The 25,106-nt window shown below is 40.9% G+C and overlaps 2 protein-coding genes across 3 annotated transcripts; one reads left to right on the plus strand and one right to left on the minus strand.

Annotated features, from left to right (window-relative positions):
* Nucleotides 1-658: 658 nt before the first annotated feature.
* On the minus strand, nt 659-20,003 carry gopc (golgi-associated PDZ and coiled-coil motif containing). Of its 2 annotated transcripts, XM_072686215.1 has the most exons (9): nt 19,478-20,003; nt 11,671-11,835; nt 11,075-11,098; nt 8,254-8,429; nt 7,969-8,134; nt 6,891-6,986; nt 5,909-6,073; nt 4,956-5,130; nt 659-4,145 (listed from the first exon to the last, which is right to left on the minus strand). In XM_072686215.1, the coding sequence occupies exons 1-9, from the start codon at nt 19,730-19,732 to the stop codon at nt 4,027-4,029; spliced, it is 1,341 nt and encodes a 446-aa protein (XP_072542316.1). In that variant the 5' UTR covers nt 19,733-20,003; the 3' UTR covers nt 659-4,026. The 2 variants fall into 2 exon arrangements, with proteins under 2 accessions (XP_072542316.1, XP_072542325.1); XM_072686224.1 differs by lacking the exon at nt 11,075-11,098.
* LOC140561194 (nephrocan-like) lies at nt 19,502-24,387 on the plus strand. The gene is made up of 3 exons (XM_072686200.1): nt 19,502-21,721; nt 22,786-23,687; nt 23,773-24,387. The coding sequence occupies exons 1-3, from the start codon at nt 21,476-21,478 to the stop codon at nt 24,170-24,172; spliced, it is 1,548 nt and encodes a 515-aa protein (XP_072542301.1). The 5' UTR covers nt 19,502-21,475; the 3' UTR covers nt 24,173-24,387.
* The last annotated feature ends 719 nt before the right edge of the window (nt 24,388-25,106 follow it).

The following is a 25,106-nucleotide window of genomic DNA, read 5'->3' on the forward strand; positions in this document are numbered from 1 at the left end:
AATCAATCACAGTTCCTAAGCATTTGTGACTGTCCAGAAACTTCACCTTCTGAGACCTAATCCCAGTTTTTCTAAGAGGACACTGGGTTAGTCTCAGGTCAGTGGCCATATCTTTTGTTTGTGAAACACTGGTTGACAAATTCATCCACTGTAGGTCCATGTGATGGGTGCATGGACTTCAAGCTGTTGGCCCCAAATGATGCTGTTGCAGTCCATCAGCCTCAGGGTTGGACATGTTGTGCATTCAGAGATGCTTTTCTGCCCGTTACAATCGTACAGAGTGCTTATCCGAGTTGTCTAATGGTTGATGTGAACACTACTTGAAGTTGCTGTCCTGTATCTGCATGTTTGTACGTGTTGCACTGCTGCCACGCAATTGGCTATTTAGAGAATTCCATGCATGAGTAGGTGTACAGGTGTTCCACATTTATAAAGACCATGGAGAAGAGCTTTAGACTTTAGAAATGCAGTGTATTCAGCCATTACATACTCCAAACCACAAGTTAGGAGGACTAGTTGTTGGAGCACTTCAGCAGGACAGCACCCCCAGGTGTTGGAACAGCGCAGTTACAGATGTCACAATAAGCTTAAGTACCTCATGCCTGCTACCTGCGCTAAAACGGACCACCACACACAAACCAAGCCTTCAGCCTCCAAATGGGCAAATAAATTTAAGTTTATTCAAATATCGTTATACAGTAACTACAGATATAAGACATTTATACCAAATCTCTTTAGATTGCAGAAATACAGATCATGTGACACTAGAGGGGAAAGAAAACAATAAGAGAAAAGACAAACAACCACACAAACCATATGAAAATCAGGTAGGGTAAAAACTATGAGAGCATTTGTTCCTTTAGGCTTCTCTCTGCATGCTGGTGTTTCTTAAGCATGCACTTTGCTCTCTAGTGGCCCCCACCTACACCACCCAATACATCAGTAACTGCAAAAAAAAAAATAAAAAAATAAATCCACCCCACACAGACCCACCACATGTGCTGACGTGACAAGGCTATGAGCTGACCGTCTGAAACACTGTCCTCTTCTCAAATGGCCTTAAACTGTGGAGAAGCTTCAAGTTCAGAAATTACAGTGTCAACCTACAGGAACTGGGTTAGGTTTGCTAAAGACACACACACACACACAGGATACGTGTACAGGTGAAGTTACACTTCAGCAAAAGGTCTCGGAGCAGCGAGCAGGTCAAATACTGGTACAGAGTTGTTTATTATAATTATTATTATTATTATTATTGCTATTTAGCTAAAATTCCTTCTATGAAAAATTCTACCTAAATATGCAGCAGTCAGTGGGGTATTCATCTAGGATAAGAACTGATATACAGATAGAGATGTAAAGACGTACTCTTAGGTTTATAGTCTTTCCGATAGGAACTCTCATAGACGTCACTGCAGAGTAAGCAATCGGGTATTGGAAGGTTTAGTTTTACACAGCGTTAGCGAGGAGAGAGCAACACACGTAACTCAAGAAACCTCTTCTTGTGATATCTTGAACATACATATTGCACTTTTTCCAGATCAAGCACCAGAAAAGAAAAGACAGAAGTTACTGTTAATATAGGAAACATGTTCAAAAAATAAATTAATTAAAGCTGGTTTAATGTGTAATAAATTCATGCCAGGCATCCACAATTGTCTCAACTCAGAAGTGAACAATTTATTTGGAATTAAGAGCTAAGGGCTAAATTGAGCTGGTCATACCATAACTTTCCTCTTCACTACTTTTGTTCATTCATTATACAGTTCATATAATATTGAAAGTATAATGTAATGTATTACAAGTGGTGGTGCCCTACCCAATCCCGACCTAACAAGGAGGAAAACCAGGAAAAAAGTGAAAGATAGAAGGGAAGGGGAAAAAAAAGAAAGAAAAAAAAAACTACCAGCTACTCCAGACATCAAACAAGTAAGACATAAGACAGCAGCAATTATGAAACAGATGAAAAAATAAATGCCACATTAAACATTTAATATGTTCACGGCTTATTTCAGTTCATTTGCGCCATCACTGGTCTATGCTGTTAATACATCTCTGCCACCTAGTGCATATATTTTAAACTGCAGTAGCTAATGTTAATATTATTGGTTTTAAGGGTGGTTTTGAGAATGAGAATTCAGACACTCGTTTGGAAAAAGCAACAAGTACTCAAAAAAAAAAAAAAAAAAGCTGTTCCGGACAGCCCTACTAATCTCAGTCAACTGCATCAGTCAACAGATTATTGACACCTACACACCTCTCAATCACTGAAGCATCTGCCCACTGACCACTTTTAATGGTTTTGAGACAACAAGAATTTTTCTGTGCTCTTCTACGTACATGGACGTTATAACATGGTATATGATAACTGAATGTATGCTACAGATGAAGCAGATTGGTAATAGTTGGAAATATCCAAGCATCACTTTTTTCGGTTATCCAGCTAATATAGATATCCTACTTTGCCAAACTTTGTCTAACTATTGTGGTTTGCTGATAGGACCTCTCACATACCATTTCCCCTTCACAGGGAACTAAGGGGAAGTACGTGTACAAACTAAGGACTAAGGTTTTTCACTGCCCTTCACTTACCACAACAGAAATATCCACCTAGCTATCATTGTCATCATCATCATCATCATCATCATCATGTTGCACTGTGGCCTTGGAAGCATTAACTGTCCCAACACCATACTTCATACTTTCTGATTTGAAATACTTATCCTAGCAGAGGTCATCATATTATTTATCGTTAAAGTTTGCTAGAAAATATATCATTTAAACCAAGAAAGCACACAAACCAATCTATCTGTACTGTGAACAGTGTGAAAGAAGCGCCACTGCAAGAATAGGATGAAACACTGACAGGGATGTCTCTTTCGGACTCAAACATTCCATCAACCCATTACAAGAGGCAGGGTAATAGGCTTTCATAGGCTTCAAAGAGGACACACCAGGCTTTATGTGAGTGTATGTATATATATATTATATATATATATATATATATATATATATATATATATATGAAAAAAGACGTTGGACATTAGCGATATGCTGCAGGCTGACATCAACTTGTTGCTAAGTCCATCTAGTTATAAATGTGTTCAGATAAGAGTGAAGGGATTCTAGACCACCACAGCAGTCCGTTCTAACCAAAACATCCAACCCATCTATTTAGGGCTGCTAAAAGTTTCATAATAAAGGGTAATGGATCTCAGGATCTGTGTACTGATATTGCAGAAACCTGTGATTCCACCAAAAAAGGGAGCTTCTTTCAAATTTTAGGGTGGTTAGACAGATTCAAATATGTGCTGTGAACATCCTGACCAATTACAGACAGGTGTTTTGAGGAATTACAAACATAAATAATTTTGGTCAAAACAAGGCAGGCTGATCGTTTATGTTATAGGGGTTTGATAATGTATTTGTAGTATATTGTGAGATATATATATATATAAAATCACAAGAACTTGCATCATTGCTCTCCAGGGATTTTTGTTTTTGGACCGATGCCATAGAAGAACCACTCTTGGTTCCATAAACCAAGATATGAACCCTACATCAATTGAAGGTTCTTTAGACCTTGTAAATAACCTTCACACTCACGCATCTCTATTAAAAACATTGGTTTGTTCAAACAAAGGTTGTTCTTCTTTGGCATCACGCAAATAACCATCTGAAGCACTTTTTTTTTTTTTTTTTTTAAAGAGTGTACTGTGCAGCCCTGCATCTCTTGCACCATATCAGAACTAGATCAGATTTTCTCCGCTTTCAGATTAATCTCTGTATTCATTTCTTAACAAACCACAGACTGTGACGTGAAGTGTTCCTGTGCCCCTCTGTGATCACCAAGTAAGAACCAGTCCCCCATTTCCTCTCTGTGTCTTCATGCAATCTCCAGTGGACTCTGAAATGGTCTCTTCTCCATATGGTACAAAAAAAAAAAACATCTTGTATGTTACATATCATACACTGACAGAGTCTCTATTTCTCTCGCTTTCACCCTTGGCCTGCGGTCATATCTCTTTAGGAGGAGCTCTCTGGAGACTCGGCCGACTTTGAAGGCGTCTCCTCTGAAGGACTCTCACTGGAGATTCCGGTGTCTCCGTTCTCACCTCCATCAGCCATCAAGTGCTTTTCCACGGCTGAACAGGAGAAGAGAGTAGATCAAGTTAATCAAAACGTGTTTACAGTTTCCAAACCTAGATTTAGCCTCAGCTAGACCAAATAGAATTTTCACAATTGATTCCATAGACTGTGGCTCCGTTCAGCCTCATTAACCAGTAACGATTTCTTAAAGGTTTACATTCACATATGTAAGTGACCTCTTTCTGTCTAATGCGGACAAATCTCTCCCTGAAACAGCATACGTGTCCACATTGATCCGTATATTCACATCACATTTATCACCAATAACACAAAACGCCATATTTGTGAGTTTCTTTCCCCAAATATATCAAGCACAGTGGCAGATGTTCCTATCCTGCATTGTTGTTTTGCTGTGCTGCCTGTGCTGGTTGATGACAACAGCACTCGGTACATACAGGCAAAAAGACTTATGAAATCTGATATGACTGTTCACATTCAAGTTGCGTGCCCAAAAATTGGATAGGTATCTGATCTAGAACTACATATGAAAGTGACTCAAATCACAGCCCTGAAAAAATAATCTGAAAAGAGAAATGTACGGGCCAGTTTTCAAGACCTGAATTACACATAAGCTTATCCTGAAATGAATTTCCAGTGGTGAGTTTCCATCAGCCCTGCAATTTAGTGCTTAACTAAGCTTAATCATTGTGGCGTAAGCCGGTCCAGTGAGTTCCAGCTGTTTATTTTATGACAACCGTATCTGACCATTGAACTAAAACCTATTGGAGACGGACAGTCAGTTAGACACTAAATCACCTGCATATAGAGTTAGACTGAATCACGGCGATTGTTTTGGAAGCACTTGCCTTGCAGCGTGGCGGACTCCGCAGGGCCGTTTCCATGACTGGAGGCCGAACCGTCCTCCAGCTCATCAAGGTAGAGGCGGTAGCGATGGCCACTGTCATCCTCATACTCCACATTTTCATCATCCGAGTCCACCTCTGGAGCCACGTACACCACTTCAAACTCGATTTCCCCTCTCTGGGACAGAGCAGAAACAATTCTGGAATGAGTGTGCATGCGAGTGACATGCAGCGACACCTGACTGTTCAGTGAACCAAATCAATCGCCCTCACGGTCAAACACGCGCCCACACAGTGCTAAGGAGCACTATGCCTGAAGGGCTTTGAGCACAGAGCGCACTCATGTGCTACTCAACATCTCGGACTGTGAGAAGGTGGGTGTGATTTGTAATTTGTCAAATAATGATAACCAAAAGTTGCAACTACTATTCTACTTACTAGTGTTGTAAGAAAAACATAACAGATCTTCAAAATAGCACCTTTATAGAAGAATGATCAACTACAATTTGTTGTTGTTGTTTTAAAAAAACAAAAAAACAAAACAAAAAAAAAAAACACTAAGCCCAAAGCAGTCCATCTGCCTAACAGGACAATTCAATAGCTTTTCCATTGAACAGGCTGGACTTGGGGCTAAACTGTGGTAAGTCCTGCTTTATAATACAACTTTTTCCAATAAAACCAAATCAAAAACAAACTTTTTTTATTATTATTTTAAACTTCCAGTCAAACATTAGGCCATACCTCTCACTCCGAGATTTACAAGAAGATTACTTACAAGAAAATGTCACATTATATTTTAAAAGAACAGCAACTCTCACAAATTGAAGATGGCCTGCTCATGCAGCATCTCTCAGCATGTTGCTAAGTTCAGTAAAGTCTGCTTTTTACAGTAAATTAAGGCTAATCACACTCTTCTCTCCTTTCATCTGGAAATGTGTACTGAGAGAGGATGTAACCTGCTGAGAAAGGATGGTGACTGCCTCCTTGTGTTTGGCATCTCTCAGGTTAATGTTGTTGACTGCCAAGATGGCGTCTCCGACGTGCAGCCCCCCACAGCGCTCTGCAGGCTGGGCAGGGTGGATCTCGGAGATCAGGATGGGAACACCATGCTCTTTACCCCCCTGAAGCAACAAAAATAGCGTATCAGAGTCTCACACCACAAACACAGACAAGGCTCATGCACAAAACTGACTGTCTTATATACAGGCCCATAAGCATGTGGACAGTGACCATGTTTGTTTTCTCTAGACTAACTCAGTAACGTCAAGTTCCTTCAAGGGCGAAAAAAACACTGTAAAAATAAATACTGTATTACTGTTTGTATTACCGTCTTTCTAATTTCAAAAGCTCTAAAGTATTTGGACATTAATTATCATAAATACAAGGATTATTGTTAATACGTGGTTGCAAATGATTTGCAGTCAATGACTGTCTGAAATCTAGAACCCATGGTCCAAATGCAAATATGAGGGGCTATGTAAAAAATAGAGTTTAAATAGTTTTAAATACTACAGAGGTAGTATAGAAAGGCAAAATAATAATGATAATAAAAAAAGTGTCACTGTTCAAATACTTGTGGACCTGACTATATTTGCGCCAACTATAAAACACCATCCTGAGCTTAAGCCAGCTTTGACTCATGTTGCTATATTTTTAGACTAGTACTTTGTACTGGGTCACAGAGATACTCAAATATAAGACATATTCCTGACAATTCCACAAAAATCTAGTGTTTTGAATGATCAACTGTTGTACAAAAATCCTAGGATGAAACATTTTAACAAGATTAGGCCTACATAAACAAAGCAGAAGCCTCAAACCTGTGTTTGCTCCGAGTGGTCATAAAAGCCACTTGTCAGTTGTACAAGGCTCACTTCCTATTAAAAAATGTACTAAAGAGGATAATACCGCTTGTGGAAATACTTAACATGCACTCACTGTGATTGAGATTCCAAGACCCTCATGATCCTCCTTTGACAGAACCACTTTACGTATGGGGCCAACTCCCTGAGTCTTCTTCAGAGAGTCTGGATCCTGGTGAGAGAAGAACAGAGATTGACAGTATTCTATAATGAGACAAATAATGGTGAAAAAAGTTCAAATGTGTCAAAGTTATAGAATAGTCAAGTAGAGCTGGGTGATATGGAAATATTTTATATCACAATATTAAAAAGACATTTTACAGTATTTAATGTTTATTGCAATATTTGGTCACATAGACAAAATGCACCAACAACATAACATTTTTAAAAACTCTTAATTAATTATTAACTCTACTATCCAAATACTAATCCATACTGAGGGCCGTGATTTTTACTCAAAATATGCTTCACTTCACACACATTACACGCTTTCTTATGAAATGTGCAGTTAATCAGTGTTCTTTAAGCACTGACAATATTTATGATACACTCAAAAGCATATTGTGTACCACGATAACAAAATTATCACAATATGATAAAATATTGTCATATTGTCCAGCTCTATGGTCAAGTTTAGGGAAGTACTCAGAAGGTGCAAGACACTTTCTTAGCTGTTAACGCAGCAGACAGCTAGATATTTCTCTAAGTCTAAAGTGGCCAGTATTGCAATGGTGGCTCTAGGTTCCAAAAGGTTTAGTCAGGGCATGACCTGAACTTTTTTGTCCACTTGAACCATCTAAAATTCCATGTAAAAAAAACTTGATTTTAATATGCAGGACCAGCGCATTGTGTTACAATTGGTGAAGGCAGACATGACATGGTGTTGACTGATGCTCTTCATAATTTACCACTATCAGTATCACTATCAGAAGCCACAGAGAATGAAATCTGCATAGTCAAAGTGACCCCAGCACATTTCACAACACTCTTTCCACAGTCTATGTACAGTCTTTTATAGTCCACATGTAGGGTTTTGCACACAGATTCCTAACATCAGACTAAACTACAATGTCATTGACGCTTCACTAAACTTGAACACTTTTTATCAGTCCGAGTTTAGGTCTGGGAACCAGTGATATAACTGATAACCTTACATGTCCTGCTGGGGATGGCAAGGGCTTCTTTGGATCATTGCGGCCTCTGCAGGCCCGGATGACGGTCTTGTGGCGGTGTAGATGGATCTCAGCCTCCAGCTGGTTCCACAGCTTATCGTGAGCTGGTCCCTTCATGTCTCGGCCTAAGAGCTGAATCTGCTGAACTCTGAAAAACACAGTTGGAAACTCAGTGCTCTGCATTATTCTCAAGGACATTGAAATCTGGTATTCAGTTCCTACAAACTGCCCATAATATTCATCACAGTATCGCTGTCTTTCAGTTACCTCCCAGCCAGCTCCTTGTCCAGGTACTTAGCCGCAAGTCTGGCGCCGTACACCTCTGCCTGTAGTACCGCAATGTGCCTGCGGAGGGCCTCGTTCTCTTTTTTGAGCATCCTCACCTCTGCCTCGAGTTTCACCTCCTTCACCTTCTCTTTCTTACTGGCCTCCAGTTCCTTCTCCTGTTGTGCATGCACACACAGACACAGGAGTTAAAAGCGTTTAAAAAGAGTGAAACCGTACCTCTGTAGCAAAGGAGCTAAAAAGCATGGCAGTATGGTAACACACACGCGCACACACACGCACACACACACACACACACACACACACACACACACAGGTATGCAAATGTCTTTTAATTGAGTAAACACTGCCTCTGCAGCTAATCAAATATTAAGCACTATCATTTCAGCAAATCCTAACGCACAGTTAATCGGTCTTCTCCAAATCATCAATGTGGCCTATGCAAACGTTTGGACACTAAGCTTTGCTCAAAGCTTGTGATTTTAGCTAATCAGGCCTGAGGCATGTCACTAATTGTGATTAGTAACATTCTCTGACTCTTCAAACACTCTATAAAAGGACTGTAAGGCAACAGCCATTGGTGTTGGTGGTTCAGGGGAACCGTGGAGGTCAGGAGGAGATCTGGATAATCAAGAAGGCTCAAAATAATTGCCTGCAGGAAAGTTTAGCTGAATCACGAGTGTTGGAGCACTGTTTCACTGTACAGTGTTGCTTGCACAAACAAGCTTCATGAAGTAAAAAAAAGGAATCCTTACCTGCAACCTAATTATATAACTGTATATAAATAAATAACTTTGTTTTCACCTTTAAAAAAAAAAAAAGTTGCAAGATTTGGCATAAATAGCATATCCCTACCTTTTTTGTGTCCTACACTAACAGAGCACTTTATTAGGAACACCCATAGACCTAGTCATTAATGCAATTAGCCATTTTTGCCAATTTGGCAGCAGTGCAATGTGTAATCCATCAGAATGGGGGGGGGGGGTTAGTGATTCTAAGGCATGATGGCTTTTTTGAGGGTTTCAGAGGTCAACAGAGAAAGGCCAGATGGTTTAAGCTGACAGAAAGGCTACAGTTCCACTCCTGACAGCCAAGAACAGAAAGCTGAAACTGAAACTCAGCAAAACTGGACAGGTCAGGCCCGGAGATTTATCAGCCGAGGCATGCGAATTGAACAGGTTGGAATGTGCCGACCAACAACATGAATCTATGAACACAACCTGCCTTGTATCAACAGTCCACACTGGTGGAGGTGGTGTGATGATTTGAGCCTGTTAATGCCACAGTCTGTTTGAGTACTTGCTGATCATGTGCATCCCCTCACAGCCACAGTTTACCCATTTTCTAACAGATACGCCCAGCATGTTAATGCACCATGTCGTCAAAGCTAAAGTAGTCTGGCTTCATGAACATGACAAGGAGTTCAGCGTTTTTTTTTGGTCTTCAGTCACCAGATTCTCTCAACAAACCACTTTGGTGTGTGGCAGAATGGGAGATTCACAGCATGCAGGTGCCCCTATAAAATCTTCACAATCACACCAACATGGACCAGAATCTCAAAAGAAACGTTGTGGAATTCATGCAATGAAAAAATTAAGCTGTTTTGAGAGCAATGGGAGTGGTAGTACAGTGGTAGTACAGTGTTCCTAATGAAGTGCTTATACACCCCACTATCTAGACCAAACCCAGTCTAGACAAAGACTAACAAAGGCTCGCTTTAGTCAAAAGCATTGGCCTTCGCGATTGCAGAGTTTTGAAAATACCATCTATTATGACTGCACAAAGTAGACTAAAGCCAGACGTACACTACACAGCATATGCCTGAACTACACTACAAGATTATCAGACTGTTTTTCAGCTTGATTTTGCACTACAAGTGTGTCTCAGTATTAGGCTGCCCTCATACAGTTATCTTCCCAGATTAACCTGAAGTGGGGGGGGTTACCCCTTAGATCCGCTCATTGTCATGGCCTCAAGCCTCACCTATTAAGTGTTCAAATGTTTAGTCAACATTTACAAATACTGATTCTCTCATATGATTGTCAAAATGATTTGCAGTCAATGACTGCCTGAAATCTAGAACCAATGGTCCAAATGCAGATATGAGGGGTTATGTAAAAAATAGAGTTTAAATACACTGAGGTAGTATAGAAAGGCAAAAAAAAAAAAGGGTCACTGTTCAAATACTTGTGGACGTGACTATATTTGTGCCAACTATAAAATACCATCCTGAGCTTAAGCCAGCTTTGACTCAGGACCCAAAACAATTCCTTCACACCATTAAACCACTAAACTTGTGTAGTGTACGCCAGGAAGCAGGCAGAGGCCAACACTTCCACTGAACCCAGGCCAGCAGTTCAATAAGGGTCCATTACATCTATGAGCACAACACAAACATTTAAAAAACAAACATGACTGTTCACCAGTGAAGCACATCAGCTGTACACAAGCACATTAGTACACAAGCATAAAGCCAGCTTCTATAACAGACACTGAGAGGAAAGGTAGTAAAGACAGAACATGAGAGGACTAGAGCTGTCATGATTGTTTCTTATTTTCTTCCTTTAGTTTAATGGTATAATTTACCTTCTCGATTAATCAACAGTGATAACTTGGAATTTTGCATCTCTATGTTACTACATGTAACTACAATCCAGTCTGGTTTTATTGTTTGTCATTTGTTTAGCTCTATTATTCATCAATGTAATTGGTGTATTACTTGATTACTAATATAATCAATAAGACAGCCCTAGAGAGGACATGGGTGGTAAGAAGGTGTAACACAGAGCTGCGAAGCACTTACCATCTCTTCCACCGAGGGAACAGGCTTAGGGCCAAGGAGAGAAACAGAAGGTCAAAAGTTAGAAAGGTGGTGTTAAAGGGTCAGGCAGGTAAAAGAAGCATTACAAGTCATCGTTCAGGCTAACTCCGCCGATTCAGGTCGGCATGAGAGTACAGTTAAAACAAGAGGCTCAAACCAAACAAAGTGTATTAGCAGAAAGCTCATTCACTTTCTCTAGGATTAATGTACAATCCAATAATATAAAAAAAACACCTACATAACAGTCATGCAGAAATGTCATGCTCTCTTAAAAGAACGGTTTCTACAATCCCACCCCCCCCCAAAACCCAAACATGGTTGATCCACCAAGACATGCCTAGTGTTACTTGTTAGTTACAGATTCGTAGCTTCAGAGCAACAATAAAGTAAAAATTGCTCATCTCTGCAGAGCTGTGGCCCAGAATGAGCGGAGTTTGACATGTCTGGGATAAAGGGGTGGACTGTGTTTTACTGTAAAACTACCAGTTTAAAACAAATCAAATGAGGCATTAACACATGAAAAAAAAGCAGGTAGCTCAACAGGACAGTGGGTGGCAGAGGGAGTGTGTGGAGCGCACCATCCTGTCTTTGATAGAGCCGGAGTCGACGGCCTGGCCAGCTTTGGCGTGAAGCTGCAGCTGGAGGGTATGAAGCTGGAGCAGCTGCTCATGGACCTCCTTCTCCACCACGGTTTTCTCCGCCTGCACATCAGTCAGCTCTGACTTCAGATCCACCAGCTGAGCCTGCAACACACACACATTAGAGCACATAACAGCATTAGAGAGGATGTACATCTTAGTATTATGTTTAGTATGTTTATATGCTCACCAATTATTCATTATTAGCCTAACTAAGGCTACACTGACGAATGTACACTGGCTCAAGTATGAATTACTGCCAAAATCTGAGGTTGTTTGGTTGTTCCCATTGTCTTTTTAACATGGCCTCTACTTGACATTCAGATCATGCTGCTGATAATGATGCATGCGCAAAACAACAATGCTCCACGTAGCACATTGATCCAACACACACCGCTGTCCTCCGTCTTTCCATACACACATACTGTATGAAGAGACTCGATCTGTGTGAATCCTTTTTGCCCCTCCCTTTCTATTTTTCCAAAACATTTTTGAGATTTTTCAGTCGCTTGTCCTGCTTAACAAAAACTATATAATGTAGTCATGGTTACAGGCATTTGATGACACTGAACTATTCAAGTGCGAGCTGGCTTCAAGTAAATAAATTCCTATCCGGCTGTTCAGACGGAGGTTGAGCTGCCACATAGATGGATTTCAGGACCACGTCTGAAAGTGCTGCTAATCAGCACTGAAAATGTTCCAATCACTGTGTTGCTTTCGACCCTGCCAGGCAAGCAACAAACCCATGTCATGTATAAAAGGAAAAGATCTGAGCCACTTTCATTTGCAGTGTGATCGTTTTGCAGGAGTGCTAGTCTAACAATGGCATGATCACAGAAATTGAAATTGAAAATGGAGTTAGCTGGATTAACACATGGTGCTATCTGATATGGCTGCAGGACTATGCTGATCTAGATATAAACAGCATTGAAACTTTTACACAACTTACACGACAGCTCTAAACATCTTCAGTCGGGCTCTGTGAGCATGTGAATTGCGAACATGATTCTTTTACAATAATGATTGTAAAAGAATTACACCGGATACACAGATACAGCGAGATGTACACACCAGATGAACATGCATGATAAGAAAAATAGATTTTTATTAAAATTTATGTTTTCCTGAATATTTTTAACAGCTGATTCGATTTTTTTCAGAACGATGCTTTTTCAAAAAATCTAATCCAAGTTATGAACAGCTGTACTTATTCTCTCTCAAACTATTATTAGGACTTTGCATATTAGAACTTATGAGAGAGAGTCTAATAAGATCTTGTGCAAGAGTTTCACAACGCTTTTGAGTTAAGGTCAGTCGCACAGCTAACACAATGCTGCCTAACCAAAACATGACATCCCTAATTCCAGTCCTGACCCAAAACAGACCAGAATAAAATTAACAGATTTCAAGACATACCAACATCAGAAAAGACTATAATGAGTTTGTAGATACATATTTAAACTTATATTTACAGCTGCTAGACTGCAAGCGTGCGCACACACACACACTTCAAAGCTCTACTTTTACACTAAATGATATTTTACTGCACACCTACTTTACCCTTATTTTAGTGACATGATTTGAGGTCAAGGAGTCTCCTCCTGCACTTTACTCCAGTGTAGTAACTTGCTCGTCTTAGTTACTCAGGCATTTATGACTGGGGGAGGATGCAGCACTAATGGCTTTCCTCAGAGAATGGTTCAGCCCTCCCACATCCCGCAGCGTCTGTCTCCCAGAGGCACATCAGACAACAACAGTCCTCCAAGAGAGAAACCTCAAATTTAATTAACCTCAAAAACAATCCAAACGCTACCTCAGGAATTCTTAAATCTGGCACCTAATACACCAAAGTGCCATAAACAAAGGTTTTTAAGTTTATTCCAGTATTAAAGGGATGTAAAAAACAGGCGACGGTTCAGCAGGAAACTCCTGAATGATTTACATTCACAGCGACCTTCATTTTCATAATGCAGAATGGCTTGCTTACTCTTCAGGTAAACTGGGCCCAACTCAAATTAGATAAACTTTAGATTTAATAAACATGTAAATGTGTTCAAAAGCAATCTTATACAGTATTGCCAACTCTAGCCAGACACTAATGACATTTATAGACAGAAGAATGAACTTTTTAATTTGAATGGAACTACAAAACGATCTGAAACAACCAGTAAAACTACCTGGCAAAGAGTACACTTCTATATTATACACAAATAATATAATACTGATTATCTAAATAAACCACCCAAGAACTGATTTCACTAAAACTGAAAAGCAATGACAGTGTATTCTCTTATAGATCATATACTGCCAAATATGAAATAACCCAGAAATATATGTGAAAATCCATGAAGAACTTGCTGAGTACTAACATACCAAGAGAAAAAAGTATACCCTGATTTGAAGTTGTTTACAGTCTAATGTTCTATTCAAAGGTAAAGGTGCACATATCTGTCACTGTACCATGTACAGCAAAATGTACCCTCTGCATTTGACCCATTTATGGTAGTGAACACATACACACTAGTAAACCAGGGGCAGTGAGCACACACACACGGACAGGTAGTGGGCAGCCAACTCCAGCGCCAAGGGAGCAGAGAGGGTGAAGGGCCTTCCTCAAGGGCCCAACAGTGGCAGCTTGCCAAGCCCGGGTATCAAACCCACAACCCTGTCATCAATAGCCTGGAGCTCTAACCGCTAAGCCACCATTGCCCTAGTAATCACATCACATCAATCAGATTTTGAGAATTAAGTCATGTGGAACATCTAGAAAAATAATTAAAAGCCACCCTAGTTTCAATTGAGCTCCATTAGACCCAGGTAAGCCCCACTGTAGACCCTATTAGGCCATGTGAGGTAACTCAGCAGCATGAAATAACTAACTGTCTGACTCTAATCATAGTGTTATAATAATGCACAGGCTAATCTTGTGTTTAGTAAGGAAGTAGCCTAAATAGGCTAGTTAATTAGCTGCTGGCACTTCCTGGGTCTTTTGCTTCACAGTCATTTCGTGGTTAGCTATTAGCCTGGGTGGCTGCCTGGTTGGCTCTGAACTATGCGACACTCTCAACATGGAACGAGAAGGCAGAGGGGGAGAAACAATAGTGTGGATGATTAGACTGAGAATACTGGAGGACCGCCCATTACCAGCATAGCCCGGCCTTTCTGTCTTAGTGCCCCGACGCAAGACAACGGCTTCCAACCGCAATGAGAGAACTTGAGCCATTCCACCATTACACACCATCTACAATCTGCTTCCCCATTTGAGCTATCCCACCTCTTTTTTCCTGTAGAAATCAGTAAGTCTGTCACTGTAATCTTCACTCACACACAAAATGTCAGCGCTACACTCAGACTAATATCACTAACAATAACACAAATACACACATATTGTAAAATATGCATAATAAGCAAATCTGCTACCTAGTAACTGTGGGTTCATTAAGACAGTGTTTAACCAAGTTTCAGTCCACTATTAAAAAAATAAATAAAAATAGTGTAATCATGCAATCATGCCAGCCCTGCACAATAGCATGCATTAAGCTAAGGAAGCTTTTAAGAGATTTGTAAAGTGGTGGACACACGATGAGGATTAGTTCAGATGCTCTCCTGAGAATGCTGAAGCGGCAGGCTCACAAGACGACAACTGGTCAGAGCCAGACACACCTGAACACAGAGGTAGAGCCGTCCCTGAGTATATGTCTGTCCTAAAGGGCATCAGGTTTGGTTTTTCTAGATTTCGTTCAGAGTCTAGGTGAGGGGTCAGCAATCTTCTCCACAAAGGGCTGGTGTGGCAGACAGTTTCCACTCCTAACAAGCAGGAACAAACCCGGTTCTACTCGTTCCTCTTGGAGTGAAAACCTGCAGCCATACTGGCCCTGTGGACAAGACAGGTGAACCCTGATCTAGGTGGGAGGACTCAGGAAATTCTACATAGCACAGAGAGTATCTAAGGACAGCACTGCAAACTTAACCATGATCCGTGAAGGTGTTCAGGCTAATAACACACTCTTCCAACAACAGACTTGTGGGCTTGACCTGAATTCCTCGATACGTTTAAAAACACCAATCTGAGACTCAATGAGATTATTTTGTATTTTCACAACATGATGAAACTTTTCATTTGTTTGAGGATAATTTTACACAATAAAAGCCTCAACAACAGTAGCCAATGCTTATTATACTTATTATAGATAATTACTAAATGATATAGTGTCCAGCCAACTTCACAGTACAAGGTTACTGGAAGATGTGGTGCTGGACGATGGCATTAGAAATACCACGCTGTCATTACATAATATGAAGTGTAGGATATTTACACTCACTGGTTTTCTTGCCAGACACTTTGCCTAGCCTCTGTTTATTTTTAATCAGCCAAAAAAACAGTAATTACCAGCTAATGACAACCCAGCCACAGGCCGAACATAGTAGAGTTGACTCTAAAAAGTATTTTATATAGTGTAGCCATTTTACACTACAATGTATTTATCCTCAGCCTGTCATTTACACAGAGGACACAATAACCTGAACGGGAGTTTAGTAGCTAAGCAGGTTCTACTGGTAGATTTCTTTTGTTTTAAAAGAACAAGCCTTAAGGGAGCATTGGCTGGTACACTTCAACACCCCCTGATGTGCTAGATTCACTACTCACATTTAAGAGGAGCAGCAGATTTTAAATGTCAGGATTGCAGACCCACTTACACAACACTGTCTAAATGGGGATGGCAGGCCAACACATCATATAAACTGGGATGTGACTTTTCTGTTGTATAGATAGTTTTAGAGATATATTTCAAATACAATGAGCACTTGATCCATGATATAATGTCCATAAATGACCCTACTAATGTCTATGTTTTTCTGTTCAGTGCACTTTACTCATGGTGTCCTTTCACGCTTACATTGAATTGCAATAAATGACAGTTTTACATATACCCGCCCGGAGAGAGCATGGCCAGTTGTGCTCTCTCAGACTCCGGCTGCTGATGACAAAGCGGCATGGCTCGGGAATCGAACAAGCGACTCCTGGGGCACAGTGGCAGCACATTAGACCAAAATAATTATTTAATGAACATTATAAATCTTGTGTGAGCCTTGTGCTTCCCATAACTGGTGTGACTCCCTTGAGCAGCAATAAGTTCAAACAAGCATTCTTAGTTTGGTGATCGATCTTGCAACAGGATGAAGGAATCGTGGTCCATTGCTGCTTTAAATTATATTAATATTGAGTTAAGGTCTGGACTTCGACTTGACTATTCCAAAATCTTGAACTTCTTTGTACACTTACTTGTGTGTTTAGGGTCAATGGCTTTCTGAATAATCCTTGAGGTCTTGGACAGACACCCTGACATTCTCCTGGTACAATCCATAATTCACAAGTCCTTTAATAATAGCAAGTCCTCCGGGTCTCAAGGAAGCAAAACAGCACCAAACCATATCAACTAATCCCACCACGTTTGGGATTAGGTTCTTCTGTGGCACTGCCAAACACCCCTTCCCAATTAAACCAAAAGGTTATATTTTCAATAAGCTTCTTGATTACCCATGTGGTCTTGAGCAAACTTTAGACAGGCAGCAATGGCTTTCTCCTTGTTATCCTGCCATGCACACTTTACCCCTCAACCTGGCGAGCTTTGATCAACTTTCTTTTTTTAAAGTTCTCAGGAGGATCCTTACGAGGTATGGTACACTTCCATAAATCTGTGAGCTGAAGTCCAGACTTTGAGTGGAGGCCCAAATTGACAAATTGGAGGGTCTGTAGAATTCACCCCCCTCCTCTTGACAGAAACACCAGAGTACTGTTTAAATTAAGTAATTCTCATACAGGTCACATCCCTATGCATTCATATCCACTGATTCTTTTAGACTAGTCACTGACCAGGTGTTGTCTAAACTGAACAGTTATTTTCCACTTGTGTTCTTGAAACCTGTCTAAGGTTTTTATCATCATCATCATCATCATCGGCTGATGTAGCTAGATGGAAAAAAACAACCCCCACACACTTTCATCTCTGTGTGCACTTTCCTTTAATTTGCACAGGTTGGCTTTTAGTTTTTATTTTTAACAAAGGGCTCTGGAGTTCTGTGTCAGAATCGTCATGACTCAACTCTTGGTTTGCATTAAACCAGGAACTTAAACTCCCTTAGAGTACAACTAGGATGACTAGAGTTAAAGCATTAAAAAATAATGATACTTTTAATTACAAATTATGGTTTCCAATCATTGCGAAAACAAGATAAACACATATTTTGCCGCATTCCAATTTGTATTCACTCTCTAATTCCATTCTTTTGTTAGACATCCAGCTCACCCCTGTACTTTAAAGCAGCACACTTCCTTATATCATTTGTTTTTCGGTTAAACTGTATTTAAAGTTCATGAACTTTAAAAAGATAGAAAGGCAAATATAATATAAATATATCTAAAAATATTGATTATGTTCCAAAGATGAGTACTCATGACAAAAACTTGTCATCTATTCAAATAATGAAGCATAAAAAAGTACTTTTATTGAGCTCTGAAAGGTACATAAACCAATACATCTCTGTCATCAACCGCCAATGAAAGAACGTCTTTAGAGATTTGAGGGATTCACGGTCGTTGGTTAGACACACACATTGATAACAGAATCTTACACTGAAATCAGACAAACGTTTAGATTTGCCTGATATTTTAAGATTATATTTTTTTCTTTCCTCTGTAATGTTATCCAGGGACACCAGCATTTCCATCCAGATCAATTTCAGAAATGTGTACCGTTACGGGCAGATCGTGTCAGATCTCGGAATCTTCCTACAATTCCTATACTGACATATCTCCTTTATGGTGTGTGTAAACATAAGCTGGAATTTTTAACTGGCTTACAGTGTATTGTCCTTGAAGCTGCAGCAGACTGGCATCTCCAATCCTGTAGTCCACTTACACCACACCAGAGTTACATCATAACCTACAGATGATCCACAGGACTGACGTTACTGGCCTACAGGTCGGAGATGGTTCTTTAATGTGAGTCCTAAATAAGAAACTACACCAGCAGTGATAAGAAAGGTAACTAAAGCCTAATATCAAGTGTGTCAAAGGGCCTTGGCTGCTGAATTATAAATGCCTGCATGAACATCCAGGAAGAATCACAGTGCTAAACTTAGAGCAGTATTGATTAGGTGGATGGAAAAGAAAAGCTCTATCCAGTTTCTAGAAGAAGACATCCATGTGTCTTCAGTTTGTGGTTTGTACAGCGAGGAAAATGTTTTAAAATACAGCAGGTCTGGGGAAGTGTGGAGGCCAAGCTGAGACTGGGAAGATCAAGAACACTGAGAACTATTAGAGCTACAACAGTGAAAGTGAGAGACTTCTATATGCCACAGAAAGTGTTTATGAGCGGTGATTTATGCTAGAGGGGGTGTTACAGGGTCCTGCCACTGCATGGTGCCTAAACCTTTGCATAGGCCACCCTGATTATTGAGTTTTTAATTTTTTTTTTTATTATTATTATTTTTTAATAAGGCAGCAGTGAGTTAAGATCTATAATAATTGACTTAATTACCTACAGAGACTTTTATTACTTCTCGATTTATTTATTTTTTTGTAAAATGTGTCATTTGGCCTCGGGTGCCCAAACTTTGGCCTCAGACCCGTGTGGTGCCCAACACTGAGGTTCACGGGACACCAGATCTGATCGCCTGGGTGAATATTACGGGTGAACTCGTGGTGTAGGCTCAGGTGTAAGGTGTACTTTTGAGGTTTGTTTACCTCCAGTTTGTGGTTGAGCTGGAAGACTGTCTGAGCTTTGTGGCAGAGCTGCGCGAAGCACGAGCTGAGGCTGGTCATCTTCTGGCGGCCTTCATACGTGATGTCGGCCTGGTCCGGGTCGATCTCGCCCAGCAGCAGGTCCACGTCCACGAACGCCTTGTCGAACTCCTTCTCCAAGACCTCCAGCCAGCGGAACATGGACATGCCCGAGGCCGGAGCTCCGAGCGCGGCTCCCTGCGCGGCGCTCGCCGACATCTCCGCCCTACAGACCGGCTACGAAAGAGTGGCTACCCGATCACGACGACAGCAAACAAGACCTTTAATTTTGCGATCCCGCGTACCTCGGTCGATGTAACCCGATACTCTGTGTTCCTTTAAGCGCTGTTTAGCACAGTCAGATAAACCTAGTGAAGTACTTTCAGCGGAAGAGTAAATAATGGTGATCCTTCTCCTCTTCTCATCTGAGCAGGATGTCCGTCATCGGCAGGGCTCGATTACACCGGTCTGCCACACGATTGGGCCTGCAGAGGAGAAACAAAGCAAAAGAACACCGATATGATCGATCGATCTAAAACACACACACACACACACACACACATTGGCTGCTCAGATGGTAAAATAGGTGCTTCAGCTCTGTGGTCTCAGAATCTCTGCCCCCATGCAGTATAGAGGCTTGGTGGTAAGGACGATTCCAAAGAGCCTGGAGAAACAGGGGCCCTCCTTAAAGATTGTACTTTTTGACTTACTGATGAATTCTTAATTGGGACACTGCATTCATTAAATAATGATTAAAGACCTGTTTAAGATACAGTGCCATATAGCTCAGTGTTTTACAATTTAGGCTTCAAGGCATTCAGCCCAAATGAAAAACTCACTTCTCACTCCTTGTGCTATAGTTTGGGCACTGGTGCTTACAATTCTTATTTGGGGGATTTTTGCCCATTTGTTCCTCGCTAAAAAGGCTACTAGTTCTATGCTATCCTTGGGCTGTCTTGCATGCACTGCTGTTGTGAGGTCTGTCCACAGATTGTTATGATGTTTAGGTTGGGGGACTGTAAGGGCCATGGCCTCTTTGGATTGTGAGGTGCCTTTAGGATCATTACCCTGCTGGAGCCATGCTCTGTTCATCTTCAGCCTTTTACAAACAGTATGATGGTTAATTCTACAATTATTATAACAATTAATGTATTAATTAAATCCCTTCTTCCCTCCACCAGTGAAATGTCCACTGTGCCACTGGCTGCAGCACAAGCCTAAATCATGATCAGCCCACCCCCCTGCTTAACAGTTGGAGAGGTGTCATTTTCATTCAAATCTGCATGTTTTTTTCTGCATGCCCCCTCCCCAAACCCCATGTCCTTGTTAGCTGTAAAGGGTCAACTTACTGTGACCTGATGTTCAAACTAGTCTGGCCTTGTGCGCTGATAAGAATAAAAGAGTTTGTTTTGAGGTGGTGGTGGTGGTGGGGGGGAGGCCTGCTCACCCATATAAATGACATGCACCAAATGGCTAAATGTTCATAAATACCTGTTAATGCAACATTGAAGTTAAGGTATTGATAAAGAGTCTGTTTCCAGGTCCCAGTTGTGCAGTAACAACCTTGACACTTCTGGGAGGGTTTTCCACTGAGTGTTTGTGGCACAGTGCTAATTAGGACCAGCGTCATGGGCATGGATTAAGCCTATAAGCCTAGGCCCATAAAATCTTCTCTCCATCCATCTCCAAAAAAAACAAGTTCTCAAGAACAGGAACGAAGAGACAAAGTATCTGCTAAAAGTATCTGAGCAGAGGAAACTGCATTTGGTAAGCATAATGGGCTGTAAACAGGTTATCACCAAGGTTCTCACATCTGCGGACAGACAGGACAATCCAAGACTGCTCTGCCAGTTCCTTGTCAGTGTTTTCTAACCCAGATAAAGATCTAGGCCATTGTTCCACATAAAGCGGAGAAGGCCCACGCTCAGCGGAGCTCCATTCGCTGAGCTATTTAAGCCACAGATGTTCAAAATGCTGCTTCAGCACCAAGGCAGCCCCAGTAATGTTCACACCATGTGGACACTTCACCTTCTCCTGTACACTCTGTTATTCCCTCTCTGCTCTCTCTGCAGCCAAGTGTGTCCAGAAAAATGCGTTTGTGAACAAACGGGATCCGTGCAGTGTTTCAGGGTACAGGCCTTGCCCTCAGGCATCCCAAGAGATGTGAGGAAACTCAACTTGGGATACAACCACATTAAGGAGATCAAGGTAACTGTTTTTTATTCAGCTCTATCTCATTTGCATGTCTTGAGCAGCTTTTCCTTTTTCCTTTTCCTCCTCTTCTCTGTTTCCTTCTCCTTGACAACCTTCCTTTGCAGTGTGGCCTCATGATGTGGTCCCTTTAAACCTCTTTTTGACATTTTGTGAATGACACGTGTTTCTGAGAATGATGCACATCTGTTAGATTGAGTTCAGTTTTAACTCTCTATCATATATAGCTATCTTTTTTTTGTTGTTATGACAAATTGCATACATAGGCAATACTGTGTGAGAGTAGGGTGCTGTTATGTGAGAGAACACTGCCATTACTGCTTAGATTTTTATTTCTAATTCAGTTTCTAATTCATAATAGGATTATGTATGTGTTTTTATTTATAGAGGAAATCTGCCATTGGTATTCCACTCATCACTGTAACATAGCAGACAGCATACAGTACGTCTTATTTAAAAATTAACATTTAAATATTAGATTGAAAAAATCTAATAATGTCCCACAATGTTGTCATTTTGAAAGAGAATTGATTTTGGTTTGGATTTTGATAATCTGCCTGTTTATGGTTTAAAAAAATCTGGGCCTCCTAACCTAATTAAACTAATTAAAGTTTAAGCTTGGAGAAAGTTTAGGAATTGAAAAATTAAGTTATATTTGAATTATAATGAGTTCAATTTCTCTAATTCTAAACTATATATGGTACATAATGCTTTCACAGCAGTTAAAGAATCAAATGTGTTAATTAATGAATAAGAAGTATCAAGATTAATAACTAAATAATAAGGCAATAGCTTAAGGGGTTAAGGGAGGGATTTCCACACTATGTGCTATATTTTGCATATGCATTCTCTTCCTTGTCTAGCACACCTGATCCGTGCGAACTCATTAGCTGATGAATGTCTAATAAACCTGTGCTGGGGTTAGAGTAAGGAGGACACATAAATGTGCAGATAATGAATCCCGAGCACTGACTTTAGAAATTCTTGGGTTAAGGGGTTAAAAGGGGTTATACTAGGGTTTACAAAAATATATATTCTATTCCTTTGCTTTTTTTTTGTAGAATAGAGATTTGTCCAGTTTGCTGGGCCTTGAAGAGGTCATCCTGTCCTCATGTGGAGTGGAGCAGCTGGAGGGTAATGCTTTTAGGGCCCAGAAAGTTTTAAAGACTTTGGACCTCCAGAAGAATAAACTGAGGAACGTCCCCCGCGGTCTGCCGTCCAGCCTAGAGAGCCTCCACCTGGGTCACAACAGGATTCACACACTGCAGGAGTCTGCCTTACAGGGCCTGAAGAAGCTCCGCGTGCTGAACCTTGAGAATAACCTTATCACCACATTGCGCTCCAGCATCTTCTCAGCACTCACTATGCTGGAGGGTCTTTATATGGAGGGTAATCAAATCGAGGCCGTGCAGGGTGCCCTCAGGTTGCCAATGCTAAATCGCTTAAGCTTAGCAAACAACAAAATCCCTTCACTGCCTTCAGCTTTCTTCTCATCACTGCAGCTTCTTAAAACACTGGACCTTTCCTCTAACTTCTTGACCAAGGTGCCACATGACCTCCCACAACCTCTGCTTCATCTCAGCCTGGACAGGAACCACTTAAGAACGCTAAAAAGTCGTGATATGGCTCAGTTGCGTGACCTGGTAACACTAACTGCCTGCCACAACAGACTGGTGTCAGTGGATGGAGGCCTCCGCCTGCCCAATCTGACTGTGCTGGAGCTGGCAGGAAATCAGCTGCGGGTGCTGCCCGGCCGGCTATCTTCCAAACTGGAGAAGCTTGATTGTGGGCAAAATCACATTCAAGAAGTGACCCATCAGCAGCTTTCTGGAATGAGGCAACTGCGACATCTTTTTCTGGAGAACAACACCATCCGACACTTTGAGAGCAACGCTCTGAGACACTGCGCTCACCTCACCAACCTGGCTTTAGAGCAGAACCTTCTCTCCACGTTTCCAAACAGGTACAATTTACACATGGGTTTTCACTAGTATTAATGTAATCTGTTTATTAATTCTTCTGCATATCTGTCCCCCAACCCACCCCAGGCTTCCTGAGACGCTGATTCGCTTAGATTTGAAGGGGAACCGCATTATCGTGATTGACGAGCACGAGCTGAAGTCTCTGAAGCGGCTCCAGGTGTTGAATCTGCGCAACAACAGGCTCTCTACGCTGCCTGCTCTGCGCCTGTTACCCAATCTGAAGATGCTGTATGTGGACGGAAATCCCTGGAACTGCAGCTGTGAGCTGTTCAAGGTCAAGAGGTCACTGCTAGCGAGAGATATAGATATTAGCTCGGATTTCTGCAGTGAGACTGTCCAGACCTCAGTGGACATTTGGCAAGCGTACGTAATGACACAGGAGAAGTGTGAAGAGACTGGAGAGTCATTACCGGAGAGCCAGCTTGAACACACAGACAATGAGGACTACTATGATTATGATCTTTAATAAGGCAACACCTTTAGTCACATGTTTTATTTGCCATTTATTGTTTATGCATTTACATTTTTGTTTGTTGAAGGCCTTAAATGCATCTGCTCCCTTTTAGGTCTTTAGCATTCTATAGAGAGATGTGATGAGGATTGTGATTGTGATTAGAGACAGCACATGTTGTTCTGATTTACACACAGTAATCCATGTGTCATCCATTTCTACAAACCGACTGTTTAAGGCTAATAAACACATAAATGTGATGTTACTCTACTGTACGTGTGTGTTTATGTGTGTTTATGTGCAATTAGAAAACCCATATTTTTTTAGAAATTAAAAAATAAGGAAAATGTCATATGAAATTACAAATGTATTAAAGTGCTAGTATTATCCAGATATGGACATAGGATGTGTTCGAGAACTCCATACGCAGTAGATGTGTAAATGCGTAGGGGGAAAAAAACACACACTTCTAACAGTGCAGTTTCTCAAAAGCATTGTAATGTTAAAATCATCTTATTTGATGTTTGAGTGTTTAGGCAGTGCTATGCTCTCTTTATGAGCATGATCTTTTGGAAAAAACCCAGCCGTCACCATTTGATCTGGGCTGATCTAAAGTTTGAAGGAAACCTGGCTTGTCTAGCTGCCGTGCTGAGGCTATGGAACAGCCATTGGACATTAGATCCGTGCTCTCTGTCTCTGTCTCTGTCGTATTTCCCCTACTTTGCACCTGTAGTTTATTCATTTAGTCATTGTTAGTCATTGTGTATTGGTATATAACTTGATGTGAATCAGTTCATGGACCTGTCTTCACATTTAGCAAGATTGTCCACAGGGGGGTGCTGTAATTACTTAAATAGCTTGCAATGGCACTGTGAGTCTATAGCCCTGTTCAGATTGGATTTTCAGTTTATCAGGAGAACGACTATAATATAAATTGTACAAGTCTACT

Source organism: Salminus brasiliensis, chromosome 1 (genome assembly GCF_030463535.1).
Source record: "Salminus brasiliensis chromosome 1, fSalBra1.hap2, whole genome shotgun sequence".
In the NCBI taxonomy this organism is placed as follows: Eukaryota; Metazoa; Chordata; class Actinopteri; order Characiformes; family Bryconidae; genus Salminus; species Salminus brasiliensis.